This window comes from Pavona decussata, unplaced genomic scaffold, assembly GCF_977016875.1.
Source record: "Pavona decussata unplaced genomic scaffold, jaPavDecu1.1 SCAFFOLD_133, whole genome shotgun sequence".
NCBI lineage: Eukaryota > Metazoa > Cnidaria > Anthozoa > Scleractinia > Agariciidae > Pavona > Pavona decussata.
In genome coordinates, this window is record NW_028145546.1 from 3,743,570 (window position 1) to 3,757,593 (window position 14,024).

The 14,024-nt window shown below is 36.0% G+C and overlaps 1 protein-coding gene across 2 annotated transcripts; it reads left to right on the plus strand.

The window, feature by feature from the left end:
- The first annotated feature begins 2,678 nt into the window (after positions 1-2,678).
- On the plus strand, positions 2,679-4,988 carry LOC146468303 (uncharacterized). 2 transcript variants are annotated; one of them, XM_085124836.1, is made up of 2 exons: positions 2,679-2,826; positions 3,199-4,988. In XM_085124836.1, exon 2 carries the CDS (start codon positions 3,231-3,233, stop codon positions 4,224-4,226), a length of 996 nt encoding a protein of 331 aa, XP_084980962.1. In that variant the 5' UTR covers positions 2,679-2,826; positions 3,199-3,230; the 3' UTR covers positions 4,227-4,988. The 2 variants fall into 2 exon arrangements, with proteins under 2 accessions (XP_084980962.1, XP_084980961.1); XM_085124835.1 differs by lacking the exon at positions 2,679-2,826 and having other exon boundaries at positions 2,950-4,988.
- Positions 4,989-14,024: the final 9,036 nt, after the last annotated feature.

Below are 14,024 nucleotides of genomic sequence, written 5' to 3' on the forward strand. Positions count from 1 at the left end.
ATAACAATAGTTTAGGATCTTGGGTTAAGTATCGTTTTCCATCACGGGGATTCATGCAGATCTTGTATAGTTACAAGCTTATAGAGTGTGCCCGTGGTGAATTTCATCCTTTTTTGTGGTGAAACTTACTAAGAATCGTTTTGGCTATAAGCGCATTAACCCTGACCTAGAATGTGTCAGAAACCATCTAAACGACTCTTGTAATGTCCATAAATTATTCAGTTAAAATGTCTTTAAAGAAAACTGAGATGATTTATCGAGCATAGCCACAAATAGCGACTAAAATGTGAAATATATTTATCATGAAAGCAAATGTGCTTAAGGACGGTGCCTACTAATACCGAAATATTTTTGCGCGGTTTATGGCAATGCGGGAAAAGCAGATCTTAGCAAGGCCTATTGGAATCCAAAAAGAAAATTGGGGGTAACCACGCATTTTTCAGAGATAATTAAGCAGTAATATCTCTAAAAAACGCCAAAATACGAAGCAATATATGGGATTTTTTCCTAAATTGAAGCTTAATTATCTCTGAAAAATGCGTGGCTACCCCCAATTTTCTTTTGAGATACCAAAAGCATTTGGTAAGTTCTTCTTTCTCCGTATAGTTTTAAACCGCGCAAAATTATCCCTGTATTAGTAGGCATCACCCATAGGAAACCCGAGTATGTCCAGATGCGCAGAACGTATGCGCAGTAACAATAGTAGGCACCGTCCTTAAAGCCAGCTGATTTTTTCCTTTTTCACAAAAGAGAATAAATTTCTCGGTTATCCAAAAGAAATGAATTGTTACATGACTTTTACTTTTCTGGGCGAAATGATGACAGGAGAAAAAAAAATCATGCACTAAATCCTTATGAAACATTTTAACCTGAACTTTCCTAGGTGTTTTCAATCTCTTCCCTACCTTTTATTTTATTTAATTCCTTAAAAAATATACGGGCAAACTTGTCAAGGGGGTATGTTGTTTGCCACACACCGTGGACAGTCATTGTTCCATAACGACAAACTGTTCTGTTCTTTCTATAAACTCGGTTGAAACCAGCTGGATATTTATCAAAACTTATCTTTGTGTTTTTAGATGCCATGCTGCGCACAAAACAAACATAAATGTACAAGTTATATTGTGGTATGCCAAGCGGAGCTTCAGGAAAATTTTCTCAGTCGCTGCGCTGACCGCATTCACGAAGCACCGCCCGTGTGCAAAACACTTTGATCAGTTAGTTTGATAAAATTCGTCGTTTTCTGATCAATAAATGAAAGGTGGAATATTTCGGCGGCTTTTAGCAGATGGAAAATTGCATGCAATTAACAAATGAGATCTGAGCGCTGAAAAAGGAAAGGTAAACTTTTTCAGTTCGTGTAATGAATCAATAGCGTGTGTTCGAGGTTCTTCTCGCCGACATTTCAATTTAAAAATCGGTAACTTTTGAAATCAACAAATTTCCAAACGCGACATGATGGCGAAAATAAACGCATCGACAGTGATGTGGTTTTTTGTCTCTATTTAGGGAATATAACTTTTATTGATGTCTTTTTAATTAAGAGAAATGTTTTCTTTTTTAGCCTGGTATTTGGGAGGCATCTTTCTTTATTTTTCCATGTACGCACCCTGAACACTCATTCGAACGAAATATTTTTCATGGCTCTGGTTGATTTGCGTAAAACAGAAAAGGAACTTGAAAATTAAACCATTTTTAACCGTAGTTTTGGCAGGAGATAATCAGTTTATTAATATACGTTGGGTGCCGAAAGTTTTATCAGATCATGAAAACTATTTGGTCCCCTAGGGAAAGACGGAGTTTAATTTGTTTGAAGTTGATCTAGCATCAAAAAGATACAATTTTCCAAACAGTGCAAATTACGAAATGAAATACGTAAACCGAACGGTGGCTGCAAATTCTTTTGGTAAAGTGCTACGGACAGGCAGTCGTCATGAAATCGTTATACATTTGAAAAAGAGAAAAAAACAGTCGTATTTAAATCACATTTCTCTGTTATTTACTGAAATATAAACATAATCCAACTCGCACGGAATTGAGAGACAAAACATTGTTTTTGACGCCTAAGTTTAGGCAAGCTTTTCAAGATTTATCAGCTAAATGGTCGTTTTATATCTAAATTTCTAAATTAAATCCTTCGCAATTCAAATTTCGTCTTAATTTCATGTTGTGTTAAGGCTAAGAAGCGAACGACAAAGAAGAAGCCAACAGTTTCCCATTGTCCTTTTTCGACACCAATAAACTGATAAATATATTGCCCATGTGTGCAAGTAAAAACTTACTCGCATTTACCACATTAGGTGCCATAAGGCAAAACATCATCGCCGCCGTTTAATTTTAATGTTTACCAACAGAAAACAGGGTTAAAAATAAATATTATTTGTACTAACATCTGCTAAAAATCTTTCTTTTTTTTTTTTCATTTTTTTTCTTGAATGAAATCTCTCAGAAAAGAGTCCTTAATATAAATAAGCAGTTTGACATTACAATGAGTTACGGGGTCAAAACGATCAAAATTTTTGTCAGTTGCCGGTTAGCGAGGTACTAAAAGGAGACATCTGTTTTTAGCTACATCTATTTTATAAAAGGTTCACTTATTTAGCAGTTCTGACGTCTATTGTGTCGATGGAGAGCTTGACCAATAAGAGAAGCCCTGGCCACTCTCTAGTGGAGTGCCAACCGGGTGGTCGCGTACGAGGTAGAGAGGCGGTCCTTGCAATTACCTTAATCACTTTGCTACAAAGAACTTAACAGTCAAGAATAACTTGAAAGAAACGCGGTGAAATCAAGCTGATTTTATCCCGGAGTAGAGGAATTTCATTGGAGGTTAGCAATCTAGCGGGTTGTTGAGCGCACTCGTCGCAATATTTCCTCAAGTTTCTTGTCGTGTTTGGCTCAATTTAGTTGGTTACTTGTTGGCTTTGTTTAGGCGGAGACAGCGCAAATTGTACTGAGGTCAATATAAGCACTCATATGGGTGGTGATAAATATATGTCAGTGAGCCGAAACCAATCGGATGCTATTGTTTGGACTCGTATTTGTTTACCATCTAAGCTATTAATGCATAATCTCTTGCAGTGGGTTAGTATAAAGGTCGAAACACGACAGCCATAATTTTATATAGAGTTCACACCGGCAACATGACCGAGTTTATAACCGAGCAGGTTGTTGATCTTTCAAACTACCGGCATCTTTCAGCAGGTCTTGTCGATAAGCGTGGCGACACGGACATGCTCTCTACAGATACTAAAGACGTTGAAGACACTGAAAGTGGACGAGTCAATTCAGAAAGCGTGCATGGAGGACAACACTCTGAAGAATGCAAACAGAGTTTTGTAATGGACCCAGAGTATCATGAGCATGAGTCAGCGAGGGTAGTGCGAGGCGAGTCGCCAGAAAGCGTGAGCAAAACAGAATGTGCAGCAGACCCTGATGTGAAACCAACGCACTCCTACATCGCGCTGATCGCAATGGCGATTTTGAGCTGCCCTAGCAAGAAGATGATACTGGGTGATATCTACCAGTACATCTCAGACAACTTCCCGTATTACCGGAACAAAGACAAGAGTTGGAGGAACAGCATTAGGCATAACCTGTCTCTGAACGAATGTTTCATTAAAGCTGGCCGCAGCGAAAATGGAAAAGGTAACTACTGGGCAATACACCCTGCGAATCTCGAAGACTTCGCCAACGGCGATTTCAGACGCAGAAGAGCAAGACGACGTGTAAGGAGAAGCAATCCTTTGAAGTTTGGAGGTAGTTCTTCGGCCTACTTTCGAGGGCTGGGCGCTTTCTCTCCGCATTCGTCGTTCTTTCCTTATAGAACTGAAGACTGTCGGATGCACCCCAGCTTAACATACATTCGTCCAACGAAAAAAAGCTTTGCTATTGACAGCATTATGGGGTCTTACGACTCGCAATACCTGTACAGTCCGGTATCTGTGAGATCATATCCATCCCTGAGCTTGCATAGAAGTCAGGATTATCCTGGAAGTTCATCACAATCGCTTCTGTTCCACAACTCCGCACCAGCGCTTGCTTCTTGTATTTCAGAAGTGACAACGAGTTCTGCACCAGGTTACGCCATCAACTGCGTCGAGTCATCAGCATTTTCGGCTTATTTCGGATCCAAAGGAGTTGTCTCCAGACGTGAAAACAGCAGATCAGAAAGCTGGCAAGAAACTCTTTCAAAATTACAGGAGCAACTTAGGAAAGTAGGACCTTGAGTGCATTATTGAAGGACAAGAGTTTTGAAGCGTCGGAAATATTGTGAACGAATAAAGGTACATTTGAATTTGCTCACTTCCCCAAGGCTTTGGTAATGAACTGGACTTTAAAGATTTGTTTCAACTTAAGAAAATAAGGACCTCTCATTGAGATATTTCACCAAACAGAATTGTAAATAGCCAAGTATTTCCTCATTTTCCACTAAATTAAGCAAATGTTGTTGGCTTGGCTTGAAACACAACCATTGGCTGATCATTTAAAAGAAGCTTGCAATTAGAAATGACCTTGAAAAAACATTCACAGTTATTCAAAGTCAGATCTTTTATTGTATAAAAGTCTGAAATAACTCATAATTTCCAGTTTGAAAAAGATTACAGATATTTCGGCAGAATAATAATTATGAAGAAAAGTTATGGTCAAATATGCGCTTGATAGGTCGCGTCCATGTAGCTATTGAATAAGTCAAGATAAGTCAATTCTAGCGCTTGACCAGATGGGCTTGGATTTATAAATGAAGGATAGCAACTTTATAAGTCTATAAAAAAATTGGATTAGTCTTTGGCTTAATATAATTATTGAATTAAGGAAGACCTAATAAAATGTTGTACTGGTTCAAAAGAGCTTTTTAATCAATAAATAGCTTATACGATAAACACTGTAAAATTGAGGTGTTTTAGTCGTTCGTTCACCAAGCCAAACTTGCGGGTTTCCCATCAAAGATGAACTTGAATCAAGTTATGACAGTATTCCTGTTTCACTTTAAAACGTGCAGACATAAAACAAACTAGTTCTTCCAACAAGTTGGCACTGTCTTTGTAATGCAGACTTGTTATGGTCGTACTGTAATTTAGCAATTTCATAACATTTCATAATACTGATAAACCAGACACAGAACCGAGCTCCCTTCACTGAAAAGCGACTATAAACATGTTGAGATCCAAATCTCTCTTTTCTTGAGGAAGATAATTTATTTCAAGTTCCTCTGTACTAACTATTAGCTCTTGGTCTATTCTCTGCGATTTTGTTTTGTATCCCCTGTTTCTGCCTAAACTGCAAATCTATGCCTTAACTGAGTGGGTGGATTTCGAAGCAAGCGTCGTGCTTTTAAAAATTCAATACAACATAAAAAGTAACCAATAATCTTATTCCAAAGCCATTCACGGTGAAAACAAGTACTTCTATTTTCTTTTCCAATTCAAATGTAATTGAAACGCGCTAATACTGTACAGGAGGCAATATGTAAAGGTTATACTGAGAGAGGTTAAAGGTTCACACGATTTCTCAGGGGCTATTTCTGAAAGACACGCACCATTTGCCTCTTAATATAATTTTATCGTGCCATTAGCCGCATAAAAGTTGAATCAGATGCTGGTCGAAATGAAAACATTACAAGGAATCTCCCAAATAGGTTTGCTTTATGAGCCGAATTGAGTAATTTACATGAATAATGAAGGTTTATAGTTTTGCCGAACAGAAACGCAGTTAGGCAAAACCTCGATATAAAACACGTCAGTCCAGCAAGTGTTAGTGACCTTTGGTGATATTCTGTGAGAAATCTTAATGCACTTTGTTCGTTTTGTCCTCCGACCAATAACAGCAACAACGACCCGACGCTAAAATGGTTTTCTTTCACGTCATAAATGTTTTATCAGCAAACTTTTCAATTTGGGAATTTTTTATGCCCTCATATAAGTTATGGTATAATGTTTAGCTTTATCTAATTTATCATTTTTGTCAATAATGGCGAAAGTGTACAATGTTCACTCCGTGTGGTTGAGTATGATATATGGCTTCGTGTGGCTGTCCACGCAAATGATTTTACCACACGAGCGCAAATGGAATGAAAATCGACTTCGTGAGTTTTAAAAATATTTGTTACAAAGTAATAAGTGGAGAAATTGAAGAAAAAGAAAAAAGGAAAAGCTTAGTTGAAAGCACCAATTTTCGATTTTCACCTTCAGTTATTGGTACTAATTTTCTTGGGTACTTACTTGTAATTAACTGCACCTATTCACGAGGCCGTATTCTCGCCATTTCAGAGCGAATAAGACCACTAAGTTAGTGAATTTTGCAAAACATTGGCCTTACTGGGATTCAAACGTTTCATTCGTATACCTGTCGAGAAACTAACAGAGCAATAACTCGTTAAAATTGAGCTCACTGACTGTTTTTATTTTTTTGACTTGTTTTTATTTTTGAGACTGGTCGGTTATTTTGCTTTGTTTCCAACAGGTAACTGTAAAATATATGGAAGCATTGAAACAGTGTAGAAACAAATTATTTTGGTGATGTTTATAGCAGTTTTAATTAAAGTAAAATTTAGTTCATTTTCTGCTCTAATTGGAAATATGTCACAACAATGTGGAAGTTATAAAACATTAGCTCGTAAACTACCGGCAAATGTGAACATGAACAGAGTTATCATTCTAGTAAAGAAAGATTCGTTTTATGAGCACAGCTGCGGAGGCAAACCGTAGAAACACTAACAGGAAAAACTGCTCGATTCAGTTTTCAGTTATCAACGCTGGTGCACATACACTTAGTTTAAAATTTGATCATATACATTGCTCGAATAAAGTTACTTTAATATTTGAATTCAAATTAATTTTCCATTTTAAGGGAAAATCTTTTACAGAAACCACTGAAGCAGTGAGTTTCTTTAATGAGATTTTTAAATAAATAAACCTAAAAGTTTGTATCAAGTTTCTTAGTATGAATGCAATGAAATAAAACAATAGGGTTAACCTGATCATGTTTGTTGACTGGTTTGAAAAAACACGCGAATTCGAATTGTCCGCAGTGCTGCAGGTGTTTAGCCGAATAATTTCGATCAGTTTTTAATAAAGAGGCTCTAAATGAATTACTCGACGTTTTGATCAATTTTTACCGAAACTGGCGTCAGAGGTTATCAGTGTCATGCAACAAAGATATATTTCCTCTTTTTATTACAACATGCGGTTTTATTATAAAATGTTTTTCAATATTTGTGTTGAAGTTTCAACACTGTTAGAATCAAATTAACTTTTCAAGTCAGAGTACATATAATACTGTGCTGATTTTTCGTCAAGGATATGCTGAATGTTAATAACAAATCTGAACTGTATCGCAGAGGACGCGAACCTTTTTCAAACACTCGATCTCGTCAAAGAAAACAGCTTGTTCTAAGAAAAACAGTAATTGTTTTAATTCTTCAGTTAAAGTTTCTTGAAGTTCCATCACGTTTGATTAAATAAATTAAGGAGCCGCTCCTCGGCCTTTGAAATTAAAAGCATCTTTCATATATAGTTTATGTTCTGAACGGTTGCCAAGTTCTGCTGCCGTCGTGCACTGATTTTTCTTAGCTCGACGGATTTTTCCTTTCACCACGAAAATAAGGAAAATGTTCGGATGTGTAATTCTTGGACAGTGACATTCGGACAAAAAACATTTGGACTATTTATTGGCGCATTTTAGATGGATCAGTTGTTTCTTAATATTCGGAAGTAACACTCTGCACTCCTTTAGCCAGTTCGGTTTGAACACAACAGTTTACAGACATACAGCACACTGAAAACAAAATGGAGAGTACATAAAAACCAACCGCTAGCACCGCAGTGCATTTAGTCGATCTTAGCCTGTGATGTTACTCCAACAAATTTCAAAACTTGCAGTTAACAATAATGAAATGTCTTATATTTATTATCCTTCGAGTACCCTAGAGAATGGAGTCAAACTGTGGAGTATATACGTTTACATTTACATGTTATTTGGTCGGTAAAATCATTAGATATCACACCAACCGTAAGGCTGACTTGTTGCAAAATGTTCAGTATTTCAGCAGTAATTTGCACATTTACCTAAATATACATAATTAGCAATGTCCGGGCGGAAAAAGGTTTGGACATTTTTTTAAACGAAAGTTTATTTGTCGAAATCTTGATTTTTGTGACATAAGTGTAACTCAGGGAACGCACGCTGATTCTGAAGGAGTCTAAACAAGGAAGGTTATTATTATTATTATTATTATTATTATTATTATTATTATTATTATTATTAATGGTAAGATATACTTCAAACTTGACCCTGATGAAGTACGAATTAAAAGAACCGCGGTTTCCTTTCATAAAGGCAGTTATCAATCGAAATGAATTTGTTTACGAGCCAATAAATTATGAGGACAAAGTTTGATGAAGTAATTTCAGCTCAAAACTGTTCCAGAGGAAAAAAAATTCTCCGGTTTCCGTTAACTACACCTAACTATAAACCTTATAATACATTTTTTCCTCGTGAGCAACTGTGTTTAAACCAACCTTTCATTGAGATCTATGGCGTTGTAAAATTTTCTAAATTTTCCTTCCCCCGTATCCACAAAGAAACCAGAAATTTAACATAACTAGCTTGGCGAAAGATTGCAATACGTTGTGCTATGTGAAGGCCAGACGGCACACGGGTATTACTGAAGTTTGAGTTGTGCACGGCATGACATCCAAAAAACACAAAGATAAGTTTTGATGAAGATCCAGCTGGTTTCAACCTAGTTTATAGAAAGAACAGAACAGTTTGTCGTTATATAATAATGGACGACACGGAGCGGATAAATAGCATATTTAATTCAGTTTAAACGAGATTTTTTGTTCAGTTGAAACTAAATTTACAATACAGCACAAAAGAATCAATCAAGGCATTGATCATACCGGTGAACAATTTATCTTTTTATATTAAATTTGAACGGAACAGAACCTTTTTCTTGGCATTATTTAGTAATAAAGACTTCATTTTGATTTTGTTTTGCAATAAAAGTAAGGAAGTCGTTTGGCTCTGAAATAAGCACATTTCCCTCGGCAGAAACTGCGGCTCGTTGATGATAAATTTCCTTGGCTTTTCAAGACATTTTAATTAAATTATTTATAGATATTAAAAAGAGTCGTCCAGATCATTTTTGCTACGTCGAAGACAGTTTTCGAGAGATTTTGCGGGGTTACGTGCAGCCAGAAGAGCTTTAGTCAGCTCTCTTGCTGAAATGCTGAAAAGCCTGTATCAAGTATATAAGGAACGCTGTGTTTATGAGCTTATGAGTGCAAGATGGTGTACACAATATGACTGAATAAACCAGAAAGTGATACTTACACGCAAGATCCTAAACTATTGTCATATACTGAAAGATTGAGTGGATTACTGACAGGCAGTGATTAATTAGGTCAATTTAAGCGATTAGCAACTTGTTTTATTGTCTATTTCATTACATTGTCATTGTTTGACTAGCCGTCCTCTCCCACTAAAGACAGGTGTCAACGAATTGAGCTTAATCGAATCTCTTTCAATCGAATATCGGTTTTTGTTTTGTATGGAAAGGGAAAAACCTTTCTTGAGAAGCGATATTTCTTTTATTTTCTTTTGTTTGAACATATTTCACTCACAGTAAACAAGAACTTGACCGGAAAAAAATACCGAGCTTACACGCTAATGTAAAGCTAAGGTTCAAATTCTGAAATATTGTTCCATGGGCCTCTTGATTACTTGACAGATAAGCTTTACGTCTTTCACGGTCTTAAATACTTAAATTTTCCATTTGCAGTTATCTGATATTCGTGTGTACTTTTTTGGGCAATTGTGCTATTCCTTCTTTCCAGTATTACACAGATTCAGTGAAAGCAATATCGTTTTCATGAATTAAAGCAGGCAATATCAGCAAGTAGGCAGCAATTTCAGACAGACGAGTACCATTCCTAAAATACCTAGGTACCACGAGGCCATATAAATCGAGTCTGGACTATGTAGACAAAAAAGAGAATGAGAAAGAACAAGCGTACCGAGTTAGCAAAGTGTAGAGTTCTTCTACTGAGGTAACACCTTTCCGTTTAACTGCAATTTTTTACTGCTTAATTTGAATATGCGTGACTAAGCAGTCAACCGGCAACGTCATCTTTTTCAATTTTAGGCCTCTCAGCACCTTATGTTAATATTGCATCTAGATATGCCACTCTAATGTTACATTTCCAATAAATTCTTCACAGTTCCCTATAGAAACTAGTTTTCATCGTCAGCTCGACCTAGAAAGCTGTTAAGGTAAGAGGAACATTGCTAGTAGAACTTCAATGTTTTGATGCGAACCGGAAAAACTTCATGCACTGTTTTCAGATTACTTACATTTTTTTACCGTTTCGTTTAAATTAACATGCAGTGTAACCTGAATTAAATAATACACGCTCACCCACTCAACAATCTATTTAAATTCACGGCTTCAATTATTAAATATTTTAACTACAAAAATAACCACTCTGTGTTACACAGTCGGATAGTCTTTTTCCATTCCCTAGAAACTGCGACAGTTTTCTCGAACGTTTCCGAGAAACCAAATATTATGCAGTGAAAACCTAATATATAGTGTTATGTTCCGCGGTATATTCACAGGCAATTGAATATCACACGCCGAATATTTCCTCTAAGTAAATCAATTGGCGAGGAACGCCAGTTTTTAAGCGTTTATGACTGAGCTTTTTTGCGCAGTGGGTCTGTTTCCTTTATTTATTTATTTCTGCTGTTTGCTTGTTTTTCGCTTTCCTGTAACGATGGCCTTTCAAGTAGTTTTGGACTAAGCAAACAGTCTATTTTTTATCTTCCTTTTGAAATATCTGCGTCCTAAAATAAAATCCTAGTGTGTAACTTATATAAGGAGAAGGCACTTAACCGTTTTGTAAAAACACAAGTGGAATTCTTAGACGTTTCTTAGAAACCTGTAATATCATTATATCAAGCCAACTGACTTAACGCTAAAATGACAAAATAATTAGCACGCACAAAGAGATATGGCCTCTTTGCAAAATGTTGTCCATACCTGAAAGTGTCCCACAAAGTTTATTCAGTTTAGCTTTGTGCGACATACCGCGAAAACAACCATCACCTCACATATTGTAACAACAACAACAACAACAACAAGATTTTAAAAACAACATTATCATTTATATGAAAACAACAACAACGACAAAAAGTGCAGTTCTTAATTTCGCATGGTAAGGCCCTGCATAGTCGCGCAAATATATTTTATCTCCAAACCTTCATGTAAAAATAGTCTTTTTTCTTACATCATCTTTATTAAATAGCAAAAAAGACATCGGACATTTGAGATTGTTATCACAGCATGTTCGGTATCCCAGGGACAAAGAAGTTAAACAATAATTTGTAGTCGCGAAGTCTTCGCACATGCATTGCTTATATTGATTGTTTTATTGCAAAGGGATGGTACATTACTTAGATCTTTTAATAGATGTTTATACACTTTTATAATTAGTTTAATTTGTAAAACTCACGCGATTCAGGTTTTGACTCCAATGTCAGGTTACCTTAATAAAACTTTACTTTAAAACATGTACAATTTCCAATCGTCTTCATTTAAGTGATTGTGTTTGCGTGTGTACGTGTTGTGATCCTGTCCATCCTACCCTCCTCGCGTGTATGTAGCGTGGTTTATATTTGACACTGGGCATGCTAAATCACTTTTCCCACTGTGCATAATACATGTCTAAGGGTGTGAGCCCACCTCGCATGGGTATTTGATAACTATGCAACGTCTTAGAAAATGACCCTTCATTAGTTGCTTTCCATTATAGCTGTTTGCAAACTACTTTCTCCTTCCCATCCTTACATACTAATCTCTATTTCCGTAGATCACAATATCTTGGCTGACACTACTGCGAGTAGTACCGATTCACGTGTCAGGAGCATATCATCCAGAGGCCTAAACTAATCCTCTTCATCAAGCCTTTCTCGCTTTTCATTTTCAGAACAGAATGACAATGTCGTGACGCAGTTGTATATTCCACCTTTTTAATATGACTGTTACCTATGAGGTCTGGATGCCTTACCAAATCAACTGATTTTAAAGGTTAAAACCGATATTGACCCACCCTTAATATTCTCCCATATGCTGCTAGTTGTAAGTCCTCTGCCCCCTTCTGCGAACCTTCAACAAAAGCTTTTTTAGCATTAAATAGACCCACTAATTTCGTATTTTTTCCATGTTAAACGCCCTACCAGATATTCCCCGGCATTTGCTTTCTAACCTTATTTCTAAGTTGAAATAATGAAGTCAATAACTTGTCCGAGAAAACGGCTTCGACTGGTTAGCCCATACAAGAAAATCAAGAACCCTAGAGCTTCTGCGGTGACAGCAGTCATCAAAAGATTTAAAACACTCTTAATCCAGAAATTCAGGGAACTGAATTGATTTTATTGTTTAAAAAGAAAGTGCAGCTTTTATCGTTTTTTGTTAATATCCAATTATTACCTTTTTAAATTATAATTTTATGTATAGTAATGTAGCTATTTTATCCTTTTATCTTATATCATTGTAATAATAATGTCTATAAATTTTATTTATTTTTTCTTATCTATTTACATACATACATACATACATACATACATACTTTATTGTTACCTCCCCAATGGGGCTTTTCAGGAACAATTATTTAAATACTTAAGTTACTAATAACTACACAATTAAAATTAATCAAATTTAAAAAACAATTACAACATTATCTAAACTTACTAATCGAGAAAAATACTAAAAATAAATGAAGTTCAGGAAGTATTTACAAAATTGTCTAAAAGCTTATTCTTTAAGGTACGTTTAAAAACTTGAACAGAACGGCTTGATTTAAAAAGGGGGTCTAAATTGTTCCAAAGTCCAACAGTTCTGTAATAAAATGTTCTTTGACCTGAGGCTGTTTTAAAAAGAGGTACATTAAGCTTTTGGCCACTCCTAGTTGTACGCTTGGTAACTTGCTCGCGGGTAATGAATTGGGACGTCAGATATTCCGGGGCGTGTCCGGAAATGCATTTAAAAGCCATGGTAGCTTGGCGGTAGTATAGTTCGTCCTTAACGGGTAACCAAGACAAATTTTTCAAGTGGGGAGTTACATGATCGTACTTTCTCGCGCCACTAACGATTCGACAAGCGAAGTTCTGCACAGCCTGCAATTTCCGTATATTTTTCTCTGTGGTATTTGCCCAGACGTTCGAGCAGTAGTACAACTTACTGAAAACTAAGGCGTTTATCACGGTTAACAACGACGTTCTGTCAAGACAGTGTTATTTATATATATATTTATTTATTTATTTTATATAGGGCCGTTCTGAAAACCACTTTTGTGAGAACGCACCCTGTTTAAAGATTATTATTATTATTATTATTATTATTATTATTATTATTATTATTATTTGAAATGAAATGTGAATAGGTTTTTAATAGCTCCTTTTTTATATACTTTTAACTTGTAAATAGCAATTTGTGTGGAATATTTTAATAAAAAAATATTTTATATTTTATTTTTATATTTTTTAATCATCATCATCATCATCATTATTATTATTATTATTATTATTATTATTATTATTATTATTATTATTATTATTAGCAGTCGGATACTTTGGTCAATGCGCATGCGTTGCAGTAAGATTCGTGGCAAGCTAGCTGCAATGGCAGCTTGATGGAACAGTTTTAGTCTGAAGAGAATTCAGCTCAAGGTTGACGATCGCCTGTGTGAGCATTAGTTCTGATCCCGGCGGAGGAAACGATTAGTTTTCCTTTCCCGAGAAGCATCGGGAAAACAAAGCTGTTTTCCTCGGCACTCAGTAGTTACGTTAACAATGTAGGACTTTGATTAATTAAATGAAGGGATCCGGAACATGTTTAATCGGAAGGCTTTTTTTATTTCAAGCATCCAGTCCTTGCTGAGAGAAGTGAAACAAGTTTGATAGGGTCCCCATCCCAGGCCCCAGGCCGCCATTCCGACACGGAGATATAACAAAGGAAATAAGGG